Source organism: Aythya fuligula, chromosome 2 (assembly GCF_009819795.1).
Source record: "Aythya fuligula isolate bAytFul2 chromosome 2, bAytFul2.pri, whole genome shotgun sequence".
NCBI lineage: Eukaryota > Metazoa > Chordata > Aves > Anseriformes > Anatidae > Aythya > Aythya fuligula.
This window is the reverse complement of record NC_045560.1, coordinates 57,870,060-57,891,515: the sequence shown is the minus strand read 5'-3', so window position 1 is coordinate 57,891,515 and position 21,456 is coordinate 57,870,060. Positions and strand designations below refer to the sequence as shown.

General features: G+C 45.9%; 1 protein-coding gene across 1 annotated transcript in view; it reads left to right on the top strand.

Annotated features, from left to right (window-relative positions):
* The first annotated feature begins 11,137 nt into the window (after positions 1-11,137).
* The window catches only part of VOPP1 (VOPP1 WW domain binding protein), a 59,357-nt gene continuing 49,038 nt past the window's right edge, over positions 11,138-21,456 (top strand). The window contains exon 1 of the mRNA XM_032181763.1: positions 11,138-11,310. Coding sequence (XP_032037654.1) covers positions 11,260-11,310 — 51 coding nt within the window. The 5' untranslated portion in view covers positions 11,138-11,259. The remainder of the gene's footprint in view (positions 11,311-21,456) is intronic.

Here is a 21,456-nt window from a genome sequence, read left to right as displayed (position 1 = left end):
GAAACAGTGGCTGTGAGCCAAAGCCCACTGAAACCAAGAAAAAGATCCCCTGCTGGCTTCAATAGCTTGCTGGATCTCACCCAAAGCGAGTAAATGACATTTTTCTAAAGTGAGTTTCTTTTTCCTGTGGCAGCTTCGCACAATATTTTCTATTGTGGCTACCTTCTTTTGTACACTGCTGTTCTTGTACATGCAATTTCAGACTCTTATTGTTCCCAATACTTTATAATTTTGCGTTGTCAGGATAGTTTTCTCTGTGGTTTCATAGGGTGAATTGACCTAGTTAAAATTAAAGGTTGCCAGCATAAATTAGATTAGGTTGGTCTAGTGATCTGAAAAAGCACTTTAACATGCTGCGTTTGTCTTTATTTCTATGAGTAAGAATGGGTGGATGAAAAGACAGCTATTAGAGCTACTTGGTTTACACCGTTAAAATTACAGGTCTGATAGTATCCTATTAGGATGCAACCAGACAAAGTGATTGGTTATTTCGATTAGAAACACAATAATTTCACTGTTTTATTTTCAGCTATAATATTTCACATGCCATTTGAAATGCATGTGAATCAAGTTAGTAATAAAGGAGTACCATTTACTGACAGCAAGCATATCTCTGCATTCTTAAGACCATCTACATTGTAAACCACAAGGTCTGAGATAGAGAGTATCTTATGGAAAAGTTTTTTTTTTTGTTTTGTTTTTTTTTTTTTTCTTTCAGAAGGTGGATCTCTTTCTCTCCAAATGTCAGCACGGGTTCTCTCATTCATGAAGTGTGAATACCGCTGACTGGGACGGACTACGCATGTTACCAGCCTCACCTACCAAACAAATATCTCAAGTTTTACTCTTTGTACCCACAGTGTTAATACGTTGAGGATGAGCTGCAATGATGTCTGGCTCAGTGTTTTTATCCTTCCCCTCAAACCTTTTTTTTTTTTTTTTTTTTACAGTAAAAAGTTAGACTACCATCTCCTTTATGAAGGATATTTTCTCCTGTCAGTCCTATTGTTCATGTAAATACCACTCACCACCACTAAAAAGGGAGAAGAGGATAATGGATATTCATCCTGAATGGAGTCCAGAAGCACTTCACCTTGGGAAATGCATCACTCTTTGCAAGCAGAATCCCTGCAAGCATCGAAGAGAACTCTATTAATAGTAATAAATAGATAATAATTAGTAAATAATTGATGCTGACATTGCCACTTACTGCTGTGTATAGCTCTGCTGTGTGCAGAGCAAACTGAATGGTAAGCTTCACTGGGAAAAGCTTCAGTGCTTTTTGGCTTCTTGATACCTGGCTGTCTGTCACTACACTGTCTAATGCGTGGATGTCTGATGGAGCTGTAGGATACCAACACGTCTATATGTAGAAGCAATTCTCTGCAACTCTGTCTGTATCAGAGCATAACTCTCCCTTCTCAAGCAGATTTTTAACACAGCTGCATTGCAAAGTGGCTCTCCTTTGGATCTATTGTTCAGTGTCCGCCATCCCCAGAAAACATTCTTGTTTTAAATCTGTTTTTGGTCCTTTTGTATGCTTTGCTGTTTGCTGCTAAGAATTCAGTCTGTCTGCTAAAAAAATACACCTTGGAATGCTTCTTGGATCAACTGCACGATAGTTTTATTATTTTGGAGGGGCTATGGCTGCAACTATATGTTCTTAAAGATATTGGGACACTTCAAATCTGCTGTTTTCTTCCTTTCTTGTGCATAGTCAGTTGCTGTTTTGGAACGAGAGGAGGTAGAAAGAGATGGGATGATTGAGGCTGGAGAGACTTGGGGTGACAAACAGGGAAACATTTTTCTCTGTTTCTTTTCTCTTGAAGGATCTGATGTTTATACCATTCCTGAGTGGCTTTCAGTTTCTCCTCCTCCATGGGGTCTGCACCTTCTTAGGTTTCTACCTCAAATGCTCCACCACTTTATGCTTCTGGGAGGTCTGAATGCCATGCAGCCCCTGCTATCAGACAGAAGCACTGATGAGATACCTGCCCATCATAGCACAGACCATTGGTTAACAGTGGTTGCTACAGAGGGCCATGTTAGCTTACCAACTCTTTGGTGGGACTGGTTTAGTTCCATCCTGGTGTCCCAGCAGTGTTATCCTCCTCTGCCACATCCTGGCCCCTGTGTCCAAAAACCAGCTTTATGTCTGAAGCTGGGCACACATTGCCTGTTCTGCATCAGCAACTCTAGAAAATCCATGTCTTCTTTCCTATAATTCAAGGATGCCCTGGAGCGTGTTCATAGCTGGTTTCTCAAGGCTGGGCCAGCTGGAGCAGAGAGCATTACAAGAAATGGGCATGGGAATACGAACACAGATTTTAATGATAGGACTTGAAACTGACTGAGGGCAAGGCAAATACATGCTAACATAAGACAAATTGCACTGATAAAATCTATTCTAGCTGAAAACAGAGCTGCCTGAAAGTTATTTAACAATGCACAGCACACTGCAGTAGTTTTAGGAGTGCTGGCAAAAAGCATCTTGGATAATAATACCTGTAGTGCAGTTTAGGTAGGTGTGAGATGTTGGCCATGCTGAACAGTATTAGCAGCTTCTTAAGGCCAAGTGAATAATAAATCACTGACTTCAACAGACTTTACTGTTTACCAAGTCCTCACATTTATATTTACACAATGAACTGTACTGACAGAATGCGTCTTGAGTTAGTAGAGCAAACTCCTCTGCTGAAGGAGTTATCTTGATTTTCATGACAAGCAGTGTGCACACTTAAAGAAAACCAAGATAGTTTGCTCATGCAGGGCCCTACATGCTTCAGTGCTTGCATGTATACTTGCCTGAGTGCTAGTGCCAGGGAGAAATTCTTAGCTCTGGTCTTCAGATTTCCTGAAGAAGGTAGGCCTGACGGTTAGAGATATTCCTTTTAAGGGAAAACAAAGCAAACCAAAACAAAGCAAACAAAAACAAACAAACAAACTGCTATTTGAGCAAACCTAAAACTTTCTTGTCCACAGCCTCTCAGGATCCACTTAGGTAGCAAAAGTGCTGTGTTACATTGTCCTCGAGTGTTGTTTTCATGCTATAAAACTCTGAGACAAGTGTTTGGAAACCCTGCCCAATGGACAAAACCCCCATCCTACATGCTGTATTCTCCATTGACCTTCCTTGACTCATCATCTCTCTTGGAAACTTCCTTACCTATATGACTATACCTCACACAAGCATATGGTAGACCACCCTGTCCAGGGTTTAAACACCAAATCATGACTCTGTTACACCTCCTGCTGTCCATGCCAGCCAGCTTTGCAGATATACCTGCCCTGTATTTTTACCAAAGCTGTGTATCCGGACAACCTTGGCTGGTAGGTAGACATTTTATTACTTGTAGAGCATCACACATGTGAGAAGGAATGGTTGGTTAATCATCTATCACCATTAACCTTCTGCACCCTGCTGTTGCCCCCGCTGGATTTTCAGGAAGCCAGGAGAGATGCTTGACCCCCTCTTTTGGCTTTGCATGCAACACAGGAGTAGTAGTGGGAAAACATGGGAGGACAGGTGGATAGAGATGCTACTGCGGGTACCACTGAGGCAAATATTCCCTGACTAACAGGGTTGTGTGTGTGAACATATGCAGAGACAGCACATCTCAAAGAAGGTTGATTAAAGGTTAAATAATTTTCCTTTTCATAATGGACCCCATGAGACGCTCAACAGGCCAAGTGAAGAGCATCATTGCTGTTCTTTTTGCAGCCCTACATATTTTCCATTATTAAAACTGTTTTGTTTTACAGATCAGATGCCCCATTAGTATTGTGATGATTTCTTGTCATTCTGACAGCAGTTGCATTTTATCCCTTGTGATTTCTAGAATACATCTAGTGCTGATTTCATTTTTTCAGTCCAGCAACATCATAATTTTCTTTCTATCTGATAGTAATATGAGAAAATTGAGATTGCTGGGGGGATATTAGTTAATAAACACATTGTCTGTAGTTCCAAGACAATTTATACAGTTTTCCATCTGTATGTAATGGGATGTTATTTCTCACATTGAAATAACCAGGCTATCAGGGTAAAGGAGTTCTCAGTGTGCTACAGATAGATTCACACTGGGGATAAAAACAAAACCAAAACAAAACAAAAACAAACAAACAAAAAACACAGGAAATTACTACTATTTTAAACGGAGAAGGAAACCCCCTATTTGGCAACTTGATCTTGTTCTTTGACTTAAAGCTGAGATCTAAAACCTGATTCTCCACTTGCATGGGTTTTATATTTATCCCATAGACTTCAGTGGAATTAATCCTAATTTACATTGGTATGAGAAGAATCAAACAAGCAGAGCCTCGTTATTCCCAGCTGTAACCAATGACCTGATAGAGCTTTTTATTCTTTGTCTATGAGGATGCTGTAAGGGTTTAAAGGCTGTGGCACGGACAAAAAGACAAGATAAAGCAAAAATTACATGCTCCAGACTTCTTCACTCCAAGGGGCTTGTCCTCCCCAGCCACAGGGGATAGCTTTGCATTTCCACCCTGCCACTGGGTGCTTGGTATTATTTCCCCTAGGCATCTTCTCTAGTGTGTAGAGAGCTCCCAGGGCGTGTCTGGATATCCAACATGCTCCACACAATGATCAGTTCTAGTTTTCAGTCTTTGTCATCATCCCTTTCTTTGTCCCTGTTTTTTTTTAACACATAGGGTGAATAATTATGTTTATAAATCATGAAGTTGCTCTGCAGAAGAACTTAGTGGTGGGCAAAACAGAGAGCAAGTAGGCACTGACAGTGTCCTTTCTCCATTTGCAGTTTACTGTACTACTTAATAAAGACTCTGGAACAAAATGTGGTTTGTAATATTACATATTTATATTTAAATTACAGCTGGGTTACTAAACAAAAAGTGATGGCTGGCAGAAGCAGTTGGTTCAATACTTGGCTGTAAGGGGAAAAGGGCTCCACCTCTCCTTCTCCTACCTTGCCTCTGTATCACGGGCTTTCACTGTCCCATGGGATAACACAAAATGCGTTTATCTGCCCCATGTCACTACCACTCCACAGCTTGCAGGCCACTAGCAGTATGTGGGTAGACCTCTAAGTACACACGGAAATTAGTAGCAGGAACATGGAGCCTAAATGTTTCATTGGCCAAGTTTTGTTCCTGTAACAATGCTCTGAGTGAACTTATCCTTCCTTACTCCTTCCACTGAGCAAACATTTGACCTTTTACCATGGACCATAAACAAAGAGTTTGCACTTATAAATGATCCATCTTTCAGGAAACATATATTCCCCTTGAGATCCTGAGTTCCCTAACACAGAGCATTAGTATTTTTGCTGAGAGGATAAACTTCATTCTTCATTGAGAAAACTGAAGAAAAAAGCATTTGATTTGATAGATACCACTCTTCTGGTTGCATTTTATAGTATATATAATCAATAAACTTCATCCTCCTGAATATTAATGCTTATCTTATACTTGGTGCTCCTCAAGATACTGTTTGTTATAGAACTATTTGCTTAATACGATGGACAAATACCCGACTCCACCAAGAGTCTAAAAATCACAGAACGTGAGCAGCTGGACTGCTTTTCTGGAGCCTAGGCATCACAATTTGTACACAATCAGTCACAGAATCACAGAATCAAAGAATTTCTAGGTTGGAAGAGACCTCAAGATCATCGAGTCCAACCTCTGACCTAACGCTAACAGTCCCCACTAAACCATATCCCTACGCTCTACATCTAAACGTCTTTTAAAGACTTGCAGGGATGGTGACTCCACCACTTCCCTGGGCAGCCTGTTCCAATGGCTAACAACCCTTTCAGTAAAGAAGTTCTTCCTAACATCTAACCTAAAACTACCCTGGCGCAACTTAAGCCCATTCCCCCTCGTCCTGTCACCAGGCATGTGGGAGAACAGACCAACCCCCACCTCGCTACAGCCTCCCTTGAGGTACCTATAGAGAGCAGTGAGGTCGCCCCTGAGCCTCCTCTTCTCCAGGCTGAACAAGCCCAGCTCCCTCAGCGGCTCCTCGTAGGACTTGTTCTCCAGGCCCCTCACCAGCTTCGTCGCCCTTCTCTGCACCCGCTCAAGCACCTCCATGTCCTTCTTGTAGCGAGGGGCCCAAAACTGAACACAGTACTCGAGGTGTGGCCTCACCAGAGCTGAGTACAGGGGGACGATCACCTCCCTGGTCACACTGTTCCTGATACAAGCCAGGATGCCGTTGGCCTTCTTGGCCACCTGAGCACACCGCTGGCTCATATTCAGCCGACTATCAACCAATACTCCCAGGTCCTTCTCTGCCTGGCAGCTTTCCAACCATTCCTCTCCCAGTCTGTAGCTCTGCTTGGGGTTATTGCGCCCCAGGTGGAGGACCCGGCACTTGGCCTTGTTGAACTTCATGCAGTTGACCTCAGCCCATCGGTGCAGCCTATCCAGATCCTCCTGCAGAGCTTTCCTACCCTCAAGCAGATCGACACACGCACCTAACTTGGTGTCATCTGCAAACTTACTGAGGGTGCACTCAATGCCCTCATCCAGATCATCGATGAAGATATTAAAGAGGACCGGCCCCAGCACCGAGCCCTGGGGGACGCCACTAGTGACTGGCCTCCAACTGGACTTGACTCCATTCACCACGACTCTTTGGGCCCGGCTATCCAGCCAGTTTCTAACCCAACGAAGCGTGCGCCAGTCCAAGCCAAGAGCAGCCAGTTTCTTGAGGAGAATGCTGTGGGAGACGGTGTCAAAAGCCTTGCTGAAGTCAAGGTAGACCACATCCACAGCCTTTCCCTCGTCCACCCAGCGTGTCATTTGTCACAGATCAGGTTCGTCAAGCAGGACCTGCTTGATGAACGCAGTCCAGTAGGAAGTCATTTTCTTTCAGTTTATCATTTTTTTTTAATTTCACTAGTTATGGAAAACTGTAGGAATTCTGACCTTTCATGTGCTTTGCAGATGTGAATGACATTGCTGACATTGAATTAAAAAATATACATATTATCTGTGTGTATTGGAACAATAAGATACAAATCAGGTATCTTTTTGTCTGGTGCTGATCAGCTCAGTAATATCTCTCCATATTAAAACTAAGTTGTAGGATGTATAAATATTTGCATTTCAATTTCAAGAAAGGCAAGAATGTCTCCAAAACTCCATGGACTCTTCCTAAAGATGTAAGTATTGAAGATGCAGGCACTGAGGATAACATGTTACCGAATTTGGAGCAGGTTGTTAAAACTTAAACAAGTCCCTGAGTCAGATTTCCTTTTGAGTTTCATTTAAAGTCAATCATGATGGGCACTCACTGGTGAAAGTAATTTAAAAAAAAAAAAAAAAAAAAAAAAAGAAAAGTCTTTATTCTGGGAAGTTGGATTATAATTTAACTAATATTTTGCCAAGAGACTACACCTTTGTGTGAGCTTCTCCCTCTGCTAGACAGTTAGAAAGGCACTTTTTTTTTTTTTTCAGAAAATGTCTCACATCTTATAAGATGCATAGGATATTAAAAAAAAATACATAGGTAAACAAAGTGCTTTGAACAAGATATAGAAGCTGCATAAATATGATATGTTTGTCTTGGCGAGTTATTGCTGTATTCATGAATACAATATTTTTTTTCTATCTGTTTTCAAATGAATAACGATAATGCAGTTTCTCAAAAGGAATAAGTGACAATTTAAGAAGGCTGAGACATTTACTGAATATTTTATGTAATTAAAAAGGGCTTTCTTTTACTGAAAAGATAAAGGCTATTTCCATTTAGATAATTGTAAAAGAGAATCTCAAAATATATATGAGGTTTTTCTACACTTAAGTCACAGAGTTTGGAAAACGGACAATAATTTGACTAATTTTAATAGCACATGTGGAGCAGATAATATCAATAGTGGTAATGGTAATAAATTCAAAATCATAGATATAAATAATTATTTACAGTTCATGGAAAGAATGAGAATACTGAATTTCTTTATAATAAAATTGTTACCTGCTTCACACACAGCCCTCGTGGAATCAAATATTTCTCAATAGTATTAGGAACAACTGTCCCAAGATGAATGAGAAAATGCTCAATAAAGAACAGTTTATAAGCACCATGTGCTTTAATAATATTCAGTAGTGTTGTTTCAGAAGAAATAAGGTCTAGAAGATACATTCATGCATATGTATTGCAAGTCCACCCTAGTAATTTCTGTACCTGCTATTTTATTTGAAAAAAAAAAAAAAAGGGAGAGGAGTGACAATCTTAAATATATCATATTCTTTCAAGTTTCAGGAAATACAGATGGCTGAGTAAAAGAAATATGTTAATATCGGTACCTCCACTGAAAGAAGGATGGCAATATTATTAAGGAACACCTAGGAATCCATGGAGGAAAGGGATGTTGTGAATATTCCAGCTGCAGCACAAGCCTTGATCAGATAAAATAAAGCCTCATTAAATTGTCTGCTCATGGAACTAGATTTTATTTTTATTTTTAAATATTTGTTTCTATGCATAGTTCCTGGGCGCTCAGGAATATTAAGCTGTTTGAACACTGTACCTGAAAAAAGACTGGAAGCAGAATGGGAAATAAGGGGCTGTTTTTCACCCAGGGACCTTGCCTCCAACAAAAGACTTATCTCATTTTCCTGTTCTGTCAAACTGGCACAGTGCACACACCCTGCCTGCCTTGCTGACGAGCTGTAGCGTGGTGGATAGAAAGTGTTCATTAGAGCCCAGACAAGCTCTAAGGGGCTCTGCTGCAACTTGCACTTTTGCTGAGAAAATGCCACATGCTGGGCTAAGTTCATTTGTACTCTAACTCCATTAAAGCTAATGGGCTTTCCCCAGGGATGAAGATGGTTCCTTGAATCTAGGCGGAAATGAAAGAAGACATCACTTAAGGGAGCCAAGATATGACCGAAATGAAATCTGAAACCATTTATGCCTGGGTCAGGAGCTGCTCTTCTTTTTTTCGGTTTATCTCTTGGCCTGGAAAGAATTTTATAGCTTATGATATTCATACCCTTATCTAGGATGGATAATATATGCACAGGGAAGCATATGCTTCCAGACTATGAGGCTTCTTCTTCCTCCAGCCTGCTGCCTCTATCTTACTCTTGCTAATCTTCTCATTGGAAAAAAAAAGAAGAAAGAAAGAAAAACAACCACAGTGTTAATCTTTTTATTTTCTTTCTTGCCCCAGCTGAAACCTTGTTTTTCTAGAAAAAAAAAAAAAAAAAAAAAAAAAAAGAATCTCAAGGTTTCTTGGTTATATGTGTTCATAATTAACTGACGTGTACCTAATAGCTGGCTCTTCCCTAGGCATACTTGGTACAGGGCCATCAGCTGAAAGTCCAGGCAGAGCTGGCCTCTTAAGACCATGGTGTCTTAGGGGGCAAAATTCCAGATTCCTCTCCTACCTTTTCTTCATGCCTTTGTGTTTCCAGGGACGTGCTAGAATTTTTGCCAGCAGCAGCAGCATAGGCTCTGTGCACAGCCCCATGTTCAGATTCATCTGGTATCCCTAAATGGGGCAGACTGGTTTCCACATGAAGAGTCGTCCCGAATTGGTGGGTCTCTAGAAGACTTGCCTTATGGGTCATGCAACACAGAATTTAGAGCTGGGAAGGGAGTTTAGCATTAAAGTCTATGCCAGGATAGGGCTCTGAAAACAAGCAATGAACTGTTAGATCTCAGACAGCTGTGTATGTCCTTTTCAAACTTCATACACTGAAATCTTTCTGAAGTGATTCTGGACTTTGTATTTTTATGTTGAGGCAACATGAGCTGACTTACCCTAGATGATACCTAAAACACATTGTTTCTTTCTCTATACCCCAGGTTAAATAAAGTGGGACTTTTAAACTCGACTTTTATAGGGATTTGTGCGTATAGCTCAGAAGTTACCTCATCCAGCCTTTATTGTTGGACAAAGTGATGGCTGTCACATCTCCTTAGGCATCTTCTAGCAAATTCAGTTAGAGATGTGTGTGTTCATCTGAAAAATACCTCTCAGCTTTGGACTGGTTGGCATCAAATAGAGACAAATAAACATCTCAACGGAGATGTGAAAATCAGTGGTCATTCAGGTAAAACTTGTACAGGCTACCTCTGAGTACATAATGTCATATGGTGTGTGGAAATCCCTTAGTGTATATCAGATACCTGTCATACAGACCGTATGACCTGGGCCATGAGAGGACATATGATTAACAGTGCCAGCTGGAAGCCTCGGTGAAGAAGCCTTGCCCCAAAGTTCACTGTATGGAATTAATAACCACCTGATGACATTTCACTGAGCAACTCGGCATCGGGAGGCAGCAAGTTTCCTCCTTGAAGGCTGTGACAATGGGGAAGCGCAGAACGAGATGTGCGTTGCAAGGATGTGCTAATCATTTTTAATGCGCTAGCCCACAACAGGATCGTGGGAGTGTACACCTCCTTCAGAAATGCTGCTGAGAAAGGTCTGCTATTCAGATGGCAGCAGGAGAAGGTGAAGAGTTCCTCCTTCATATCCAGTTTGATATTCTCCCAGGGATTGAGCTAGCTCTCATGTAATGAAGAACCCCTCGGTAAACTCCAGTCCCACCTAAATCTGAAGGACAGCTGCCCCTCCCTGAAGCAGCACCAGGTCTAGCTGTGTAAGGTGCAGAAGGGCTGGGAAAAGGAGGCTCTGAGCACCATGACAAGGTGGCGGTGAAGGAAACATCCAGGACATAATCACCCCGGCCATCTGTCACAGGGTCTGCTGTGGGTGTCAGGGTGCGCCTCAGCTCAAGGCAGGTCCTGAGACCTTTCAGACAAGGTGGCCGGGGGCTGTTGGTAATTAATACAGCGTGTGAATGACCACGACGGGCGCACAGCCCCAAGGTACACCCGCAGGGGCGAAGCCCACTCTCGCAGCTCCGGCTCCCCACCCGCAGGGCAGCGCTGCCCCTTCCTCCTCCTCTTCCTCGGGGACTCTGCCTCGGGGGCTCGGGCTGCTCGCCGGGGGCTGCCCCGCGGGGAAGGGGGCGCCGCCATTTCGCGCTCCGGTCGCCGCCACCCTTCACCGGGGAGGCAGGGGCGAGGGCGAGGGCGGCCACCGCCTCCTCCCGGCCGGGCAGCGGAGCGGAGCGGGGCGGTCCCGGGGCGGGCACCGCCTCTCCCCGCCTCTCCCAGCCCTCAGCCGCCGTGGTGGTGGTGGCGGTGGCGGTGCGGGGCTCCTTTGTGCCGCCCGCCCCTTCCCCGGGCGCCGGGCATGGCGCTGCCCAGGCGTGTGTGAGGCGGCGGGGGCGCGGCGGGGACGGGGCGCCATGAGGCGCCTGCAGCCGGGGGTCGCGCTGCTGCTGTCGCTGCTGTGGGAGGTGAGGCCGGGCAGGGGGCGGCCGCGATGGGCTCCGCGACCCCCGCGGTCCGGGGAGGGAGGCGAGGAGCTTCGCCGGGTGTCGCCGCCGGCAGCGACCTGCCTCCTTCCCGCTGCCGTCTCTGTTTTTTTTGGGGTCACCGCGGGGTGGTTCGCCGAGAGGTGGGCTCGGGCAGGGAGCTGCGGGCAGGGGGACGGGGCTGGGGGGTGCTGGCAGCGGTGATCGGGGGCTGGCCCTGCGAGCTGGTGTGTTTCAGGAGGGGTGAGAGTGGAAGGTGGCTTCTTCTTTCTTTCTTTCCCTTTTTTATTTTATTTTTTATTTTTTGGAGTGTCATTTTGTGGGCAGAAGGTAGGTGGGAAGGCAGGCACGCAGCGGCGTCGCCTCGGCGTGAGGAGCAGCGTGCAAAACTTCTGGGAGAGCCTTGGCAGCGCGGCTTCGGCGCTTACGGCAGCTCACGTTGATCCGAGAGGGGATTTGTGCCACCTAGTTATGTCACAGGGCTGGAAAACTCTTCCCTTTTTTAGCAGGGAGATCCACGGCTGCCTGCTGGCCAGGCGGGGAGCTGGCTCTCCTCCTGCCTTCGAAGCTCAGGCACGCTACCGAGGGCACCGCTGCCCACCCTCGGTCCCCACGGTGGGTTTGCCATCCTGTTCCTGCTGCTGGTCCCTGGCTCCTCCACTTGTTGAGATGGCTCTGGCGATGCTCGTAGGCTCGTCCGAGACATGCTCACAGCTTTATAAAGCCCTCAGTGCTCGCAGGCTGGCCGGCTGCAGGTCTGGGAGGTGCAGCAAGCTGTGTTGCCTCTATGGGGTTTAGGCACAAAATGAATTAATACTTTAAAAAAAAATCCGAACAAACCCATACATAGAAGCTGGAGTGCTGGCTTGTATAATTACTGTTTTCGGTAATGAATATAATTCATGAATACGGTGTTTACTATATGTTTATGCCACCTACACAGATGAACGATTCCTGGTACGTTGCCCACTATGTCATCCATTATCATCACATTAAAACGCTCTGATCAGAATTGCCATTTAATGTAAACACACGCAACTCTTTTGAAGTTAATTGGGCTGCATCTCATTACCCCGGCTGTAAACCTGGCCCAGGGCCTGGCCTGCGATCGCTCCTTGACTCTGCCAGAGCTCTTCAGAAAGTACAAATGGCAAAATGTCGATTAATGAAATGGGCGATGGAGTCCCCCAGGGGGGATTATTCATCTCTGCGTGGCCAGGATCAGCGTGATCAGGTGTCTCCACTCGGTGATGTGTGTTCTGTTGAAAAAGATCCTGCCTGCCTGAAAAAGTAATTTGCATAAATCTTCTTTGGATGTAGCCCATGGTGCTGTTATTTAGGCTTTTATACTGATTTTAATGGTGGATTGTTGGTGTTGTGTTTTTTTTTTTTTTTATTTTTTTTTTTCCCTTTTGATCTAGAATGTTTGTTTTGCCATCTGGCTCTGTGGATTATTTTTTTTTGGAAGTACTTAAGATACCTTTTTAAATGAGATGTAAATAAGAAGTAATACAAATTGTTTTAAGTTGTGCTCTACAGGGGGGAAAAAAAAGCCCAGAAACAGAACACGGAGAGTTTAAATAACTAATCAGAGACATCTGGCTCTTTAGAAGGTTTCTGGTATTTGAAACTTTTGCTGTGCTCTGTGCTAACTTCTGTATGGGCGATTATCTGAGATTGCACTGTTACTTTTTTTTTTTTTTTTTTTTTTTTTTTTTTTTTTTTTAAGTCTATTTGCACCTTCCGCATGATCTTAATTAGTATTTTAGTGTGAGTATATTTTCCGTTCGGCATTTTACAAATGGCTTTCACTATTATCTGAATAATGGGGGGAAAAAGCCACTGAGCTCTTCAGAGCAGCTTGCAGTAGTTTGCTGATGTTTAAAGTTCTCCTTGCTTAAAATACGCAAAATACTCATAAGATGTGCGTGTATTTTCTGTCCAAACGGGTGCTAAAGGCTGCTGTTTCTGCCGGTGAGAGGGTTGAGCTCCTTCAGCAGGAGGTGTACATCCAATTCAGGGCGTGTGGAGAACTTCTTTGTGACTTGCAGGTTGGACTCCAGCCATGGCGCTGCGCTCCCCTGGGAGGTCATGTTTTGTTTGCTGCTCCTAATTTAAGGGAGAAGACGAGAAAGGGGGGTTGAGGGGAAGGTGCTGGCACACGCTGGTGGCTGATCGCACCAAGGCAACTGAAGGCATCGTTATCAGAGCAGGATTTACGTGTAAGAAACTGCTGGCGCTTGATGCTAGGACACTCGTCCTTCCTCTAGAAGAGCTTGAAATACAGTAATTGCAGAAACACCCGGACTGCTGTGTTGGCAGGAAAGAGGAATTAATCCAGAGTTTTCTTGTTTTACAACTGTTTTCTACTATAACTACAAAGCCTTTTACAATGCTATTCCTATTTCTCCCCCACCCTCTACAATGGGAGAAATATCCCTAACTCCAAGACCCAGATAACTATGCTCTGAGAAGACGATGCTGTGAGGAGGGAAACCAAAGATGCCATAAGTTTTGCTCACAACTTTGTCATCGTTGTCTGGTTGAATGTGTAAGCTAAAACGAGGAACTCTTGAGATGGATGACTAGATAGGTAATTTCGGTTCTTGCAGGAAGAAATGAATGCTGTTAAATATTCATCCATCTTTCTTCAAATTAATTCAGCTACCTGGAGGTAGCAGTGTGTTACTAACCACAGTTGCCTGAAACTCTGTGTTTCACCAAGAGGCTGGATTTTTGGCAGACCCATAGTGTGTTCAGCATTTGCTGGGACGCTTGCTCAGCCAGCAGTCCTGCTAACTAGTGCAGCATGTAGTTCTTCCTCTGTCAGGACTGTATTTTGTCTCAACTTTGTGTGGGTAGATGGCTCTCAATTTAATGGAGTGATTTGAGGAGTGCCTTCATGACGTCTGTTTGGTAGGCTGGGGGCGTATATCAAGATTTTCTGATTTCATTTCTTCAGACAACCCAAGGCTTGCTCGCATTTGGCTTTAATGAGTGGCATTGTCTTTGGGATGAGAAAAAATAAAACTAAACCAGCCTCTTCCCTCCCCGTATGATTAAACGAGCTTGCTTTCAGCCTGAATGTGGGCACCGCGCTATTTCCTGGTGGGTTGCTTCTCAGAACGAGCGCTTTTTGTTCCTCTCCTGCAGCTGCAGGTGTGCCAGGCTGAGCTGGGAGGCTGACACTGAGCTTGTGGATGGGAAGCTGGGCTGAGCCTTTGAAGCCCAGCAGAGGATGCTGCTGGTGGTAGTCCAGGAGGAGCTGTCGAGTGACTTGTGCTGAGGGCAGCTCGGTTTGTAGCTTGCTGGGTAGCCTTGCTCTTGAGAACTGTCAAATAATTTTAGCCGCCTAAGCTTCTGGTTGGCCTCTGTGGTGTGTCCAAAGCAACCCTGGCACTAGTTTCTGCACGCTCAGCTTCTCATTACTAGAAATTATAACGTGTATGCTGATAGAAATATTGATAATTGGATGGTTGGAAAAAAATGGCGAGTGTAATTATTATCTTGTTAATTTGTCAGATGGGAGATACTACAAATGAGTCAAGCGCCTTTTTTCCTTAAAGAGCAGAAGAACAGACATGTAATGTGAACAGCAAAATGTTTTAACTTTAAATAACATTCAAGCGCTTGTGACAGTCTGTCGTGTAAGATTTATCCAAGTAAAAAGCAAAGTTGGCCAGCTTCTTCCCAGTTGGGTAACTGCTGTGTGAAGCTTTTTATTATTTTTGTAAGTGGATTTCAACAGGAGAGGTTCTACCATATAAGATAAGCCGAAAGTCTTTGGCTGTTCTGAAGCTTTTTGCCCACCAAGTTTGGATGATGATAGGCACAGCCAGAGCTCTGGAAGTTGTGCGCATCTTCCCAATAATCCTAGCAGGTTCTGATATATACATATAGGTGTGTTTTTGTTTTTTTTTTTTTTTTAACGTTAACTGTCAGGGCTTCCTTTATGTATGTGCTCCAGGAATGTGTGCACCCCTGCGCGTCTCAATGTGTGTGCACACTGGGGTTATTTCTCCGGTGTCCCTCTCTGTGAAAGCCCACTGACGCCGTCCTACTGATGGAGTGCAGAAGTTTTTAACTCTTATGGGCTTTGGATAAGCAGAAGTGGCGAGAAGCACGATCCTTTCCTCAACCTGTGATGCGAAGAGGCTGCACTAGAGTTTCTGGGAGGGAGTTAGCATGGACGTGCCCGCGTACTCCCTGCTGCTTGCTAGTTTTATTACACAGGGGCTTAGCAGCTTAGGCAATCTTTTATTTTTCTGTCTTGCTGCTGGATGGGAAGTAGCTATTGCTTTGCTGAGTGAAGGCAGGAGAGAATTTAGGATTAATCGTTTCGTGATCCAACTGGTGCTGGCAAGTCTTCCCTGCCTCTTGACAGCAGTGAGATGGGCTGTGGCTTCCAGGCAGGAGGACTGAGCTCACGGCCCTTTCTCACTTTGCTCCGGCTGCTGAGGAGAAGGATTCGTGTTAGCTGCGGGAAGGGAAGGGAAAGGCAAGGTGTCCGAGTGCCATCTGCATCCTGTAAGGGAAGGCGTGAATAGTTGTGCAGGGGTTTTTTTGGTGCTTTCCTCTCCCCATCAGAAGAAGCATCTATAAAACCTATTTACTTTTTTTTTTTTTTTCTTTTTTTCTTTTAAAGCAGTCAGAAATGCTTAGCACCTTCTGTCGTGCTTTCTCTATAAAAAGAAAGTCCTCTGACGCTCTTGACCGTGGTACTTCCCGCCCAGCTAATGCAGGTGTCTGGACGGATGTGTTAAACTTGACCCAAGCATGCCTTCAGGCTTCAGCTGCTCTTTTAAAACGGTCTTAGCTAAAATCAGTAGAGGGAAAAAAAAAAAAAAAAAAGGCTTCAAGGAAAAACTCTTGGTTTAATGCAAATTTATTTTGGGTTGCTGCAGTAGGACTGGGTTAGGAAGAACTGGAATAAGTGTGCCCAAATGCAAGTTTGCCCTTCTCATCTGTGTAGGCTGAATGTAGGGACAGGAGCAGAGTGATGCTTGAGCTGATGGTACTGAATTAAAAAAATAAATAAACCTGATTTCTGGGTCAGCCAAGGTAGCTGCCTGTGTACTCCTAATCTGTCGTGATATCAAGTAAAATCCATCTCAGTCAGACACACTTCAGAAAGCAGTGGCCAACCTCATTTTTGAAGGTGCCCCATGGGTTTGTGTCCTCAGCAGCGTACCTGTATCCACAGTGAGTGCCTTTTGCTGAAGGCTTTGTTGAAATCCCATTAGTATTTGTTATGGCAAATAAAAACTCTGTTCTGCCTAGCAAGTGGTAAGAATAAATCATTTTTTTCTTTCCTTGAATAGTGTCTTTTGGGCAACAAATCTCTGTCTGGAGGCTGGGGTCACAACCCGGAGCTGTAGGTGTGAAAGAGCACATGCAAGACGAGAAAGATAAGGTCTCAAACCGTGGATATTGTCACTTTCCTGCCATTTGTGAAAGACTACAAAAGGCATAGAAGTGTGTATTTTAATGAGAATGATGTGCCTTGACAGGCTTCTTGCATATTAAGTGGAAAAGTTTGCACTGGGAAGTTAAAAATGTCTTTCTTCTCAAGTGTGCCTTCAGCTTTGTGCTAAATAGGCGCTAACTAAACCCGCCTTTTAAATAACTCGACGAAAAAATCTCTTCCTCTTTCTCTCTGACTCAGCTTTCAGTCTGGCAGAGCTGTCGGGGAGGAATTAGCAAGAAGTGGTTTCTGATCTGTACCTGATGCAGACTGCGTGTGGCGAGGGCACTTCCCAACCCCGCCACCAGCTGCCTGCTCCTGCCGGGCTGCTTATCAGGCGGCTGGGCTGCGGGGAAATCGCATCAGGAGCTGCAGTCACCAAAAAGAGGATGAGGAAAAATGGAGGTAGTTTTCCTTCGGGCCGGCAGAGGTTTGTGCAGCAGTAGCCATCGCTTGCAAAGTGTTCATTGGAGCTGAAGTGCTCGACCTGGAGCTGACGACCTCCCTGCCCTTTCTGTTCAGCTGAGGGGTTGTGGCTCTAGAGCGTGGCCACGGAAGGTCCCTTGGTCCCTTCTGCTGCAGCAGAAGCTGTCGTTCTGGAGCCCAGCTGGTGAGCGATGGCCAACCCGGCGTTCCTCTGGTGCTCCTTCTCCATCCGATGGGGCTCTCTCATTTGGAGCATCAATTAAAAGCAGGTCTGAAAGAGAAAACCTCGGCTGCGTCCCTTTTACTGATGATGGTGTGATCTGGCCTTAGGATCAAAGTTTAATGACCGTGGAGAAGAGCCGTCCTCTGAGCGTGGTGAAGCATGGCACCCCGCGTGTACCCTGCCCAGGGCCAGGCTGGCTCCAGCCCTGGCTGCTCTCTTGCCCTCTGTAAGCAGTTTTGTTGTTTGTTTTTCCTGCTCATGTAGGAAAGCAGCTCTGTTTACGAATTTTTGCACACTGCCGCTTGTCTGATTTGACAGCCTGTGTGTCCTTGGGAACAATCCCATTTGTTACCTTTCCTGATTGAATCTTTTCCTACTCCCGTGCTGTGGGTAAGAACGAGACAAAAACAAACAACCAACCCCCAGAGGTCTCCTGCCTCTGATGTTGATGGTGTCGCGCAACTTAATAGCTGGCAAGAGTTTTGAGGGTGAATCCGTCCTTCTCAGGTCTCGTGCTGGTGGCATTAAAGGTTAGGACCATACACATCCATACGTGCAGCCCATACCTGCGCGAATCTGGCCTTCAGGTATGTCAGGTTAAGGTGAGCACATTTAGCATCATTCGATGCCTCTCTAGTTAGGTGTATTCCTGAAGGAGATGCAAACAGACAGAGAAGGAAGAACTAGATGGTCTTTAAGGTCCCTTCCAACCCACGCCATTGTGTGAACCCTGAAAAGAAAATACTAAGTGAGAGGAACGTAAGTGTGTGGAAGGGTGGCAGGGGTCTTGGTGCTGGCTTTGTCTGGGTGTGTGTATTGGGTGGGAAGACAATGAGACAAAGGCGTGTTTAAGTTGCTTCTAACTTGTGTATTATTTTTTTTCCTGGCATTATTGTCTTAGGTAGGCCAACAAAATTCTCTTGTGTATCCTGACCTGAGCCTGTATTTCTCCCTTCCTTGATAGAAGAGACTGCTCACCTGAACAGAGGAGTGTAGCAGTTCGTGCCACGCTGCGTGGCGTGCAGTCCGCTCAGTGTGAGCACAGCAGCTTGCAGTTACGGTGCTTGTACTGCACGGTGACTCCTCACGGGGAATGACAGTGCAATAGAGCACGCGGTATAATGGTCTCCACCAGAGGAATTGTCCAGGTGGAACTGTTTTTTATTTAATTTGCGATATTTCTGTAAATGAGGAAAGTCAGCACAGGCGCTCCTCGCGGGTGGCTCTAAGCACACTGCTATCTGTCGATGTGAGAACCGGGTAAGGATGAGTCAGGCAAGTGTTTTCTTTCCTTTGTGCTCCTCGAGGGGGAAAATGTATTGCTCATCGCTAAAGATAATTATCTCAGGGCTGGTGCAAGTGAGATCCAGAAATTCACTGTTGGCTGCCTTACAGTCCGAGCTCCCAGCTCGGGGCTGTGCTTCCCCGCTATGTTTGGAGCCAAAGGTTCAAACCAGCACAGGGAAGGTCTAAAACTCCACCTTAATCTGTTCAGTGCCACTAAGTTTGGGGAGATTTCAGTCCAAAGCAGGGGAGGAAACATTCCACTCCGAAAATCATGCTTTCAAGTGGCCAGACAGCTGTCTAGCCTGAAGAGGGGGAGGAAAAGTGGGAGAACAGAGGTGTGAGGAGTCTTAAATCTGCTTCTCTAGGGCTTGCTTTTCTTTTTGAAGCTGACGTGAGCTGTTCCCGTCTCGAGTGCTGTCTTGATTTTCAGGGGTTTGAGAAGCGAAGCAGCAGTGCCGAGGACAGTGGCTTGTCCGGAGGTAGCAGCAGCACTGACACGGCAGGCAAACGCGTGTCAGCACCGCCTTGTGTGAGGGACCCGGAGTTTCCCCTGCTCTGCTTTTTGACTACAACAATTCACATCTCCCATCTGTAACACAGAAGGAATAATAGCATCTGGGATTGAGTTAACCCTCAGAACTGGGTCACCCCTGATTTCGAGGTGGTGTAGGATGACATTAAGCTGCTCCATTCATTGTCGTAACTCAAACAATGGCACTCTATATTCCCAAGCTCGTGCCCATGACTCTGCCTAAACCAGCAGCGTGTGCCAGGCTGGGGCCAGGGGGTTGCCTACGTGTTGTTTGGGATGGTCTGCGTTTTTGCTGGGGAAACCAGAGAGCAGAGGAGGCAGTTAAGTGCTAAATAATAGCCAAATACCGCTAGTTTCCTAACCCTGAGAAAATGCCAAGGCAGAGACCTTTGGATTTGAGCGTCACTCGAAGGAGGTGAGCTGAGATCAAAGCCTTGATTCTGTTCTGTCTTCTGTTTTCTGTCCCTTTGGTGCTTAGAGAAAGAGGACTTTGTTTTTAGCAGTGCATATACCCTGTTGTCCTGGGGGTTCACAGTTCTGTTTCTGCCCCCAGTGGCAGCAGTCCACAGCTGTAACTACACTCTGACCAATGCCCAGCGCTATGCGCGGTAATGGTAAAATATCCCAGGACCTGTAGATGTGAGATCTGGAGATTGCAACTTGTATTTCATGAAACACCCCATGTTTTCAGCGTGCAGGGCTTAAATGGGCGTCTCACTGAAGGTAATGCTTCTGGTGCTGGTTCCTTGAAGCACTGGGCAAACATTGGTATATTGGGTCTTGTTGTACCCAATACATGACGGCGGTCTGTGTGGATGTCCAGTGTTATCTAGAAGGCATTGGAGTACTGAAAATGCACTGGGAGATGCGCTGGAGCGTGCCCCAAAGCTCTGGGGAGGTGAAGCTGTCCCCAGTGCCCGCCGTGACGCACACTGTGAGCTCTGTGTGGCAGCAGCCAGCCTGGGTTTTCCTGCCGGCACAGCCGTGGTATAAATCCAAGGGCATTTGGATTAAGTTTATTTTAATTCTATGGTAATCTTGACCTCCTATTTTTACTAAAGGCCTAATCCTGGGCCCCATCCAAAGCCCATTAAAAGTCAGCGGAGCCGCCCTGCCTGATGGCAGCGAGCGCTCAGCGCCGTGCCACGTCCCCTTGGCCCCGGCATCCTGACGGGCCTGGGATGTGGGCAGGCCCTGCTCCGAGTGTTTTTGGGATCAGTGTGAGCTTGGTGGGTGATACTTGTGCCTTCCCCAGGCCGAGGGCAGGCGTTTGTCCCCTGTTGTCTCTGAGAAGCTGTGTTGACTCGAGTCGTCCCCCGCCGTCAGGGCTCTGCCAGCCGGCTGCCTGCTCCTGCTCCCCGCGCCCGGCTCGCGTTGCGTAAGTGCAGAGCCTGGTACCGATTATATAAAAGAGATTATGTAACCCGGTGGCTCCGCAATCGCTTCTCCGGTGAGCCTAAGAATAGCTGGCGAAGGAGCCTGCCTTCCCTCGCTACCCAGCCGCTGGACAGAGGAGCACCAAGTGGGCTCCTTGTGGGTGGGAGCAGGCCCAGCGAGGCCGCCTTGTTGTGCAGGCTCCCCAGCTTAGCACTGTCCCGTGCTTCCCAGGCTGTATTTTTTTTTCGTGCTGGTGTCCCCCGTGAGGTATCTGGCACACCAAGGCCTGGCCCGTGCCCAGCTCCCGGTGAGGAGCAAGAAGCCTCCTGGGCTGCTTTGAGGCGACTGAGAGAGCTGCGTGCGCTCCTGCCTGCCTCCCCTGCGCAGGGGGAGGTGACTCACAAAAAAAATCAGATGCAGCCAAGACTTGGAGAGAGCTCACGTACAGCTAACTGAAATCTAAGGAGGGGGGGGACACACAGCTCTTGGGGGGAAAAAGGATGCCGCTCCTTAAAAATCTCTCAGCCCTGAGAAAAGCGCGCGGGGGTAAGCCAAGGATAGCTCAGGAGAAGGCGGCAGGGGGGCGAGAGACTCTGGTGGGGAGAGGAAACGAGCAAAAGGAGTTTTCTTAGCACCAGTGATTCATCTCAGAGCACGGATCCCAGCCCTTAAGATGTTGCCGCAGCTCTTAGCTCGACTGCTGGAGTCTGGGTGGCTGCCCGTTTTATTTCTGGCTTCCCCTACTCTTGGTTTTCTGTGTGTGATTTATTTTTTTTCCCCTGTTCCTCCAGTACACTCTCCTGGTGGCATCGTTGTCAC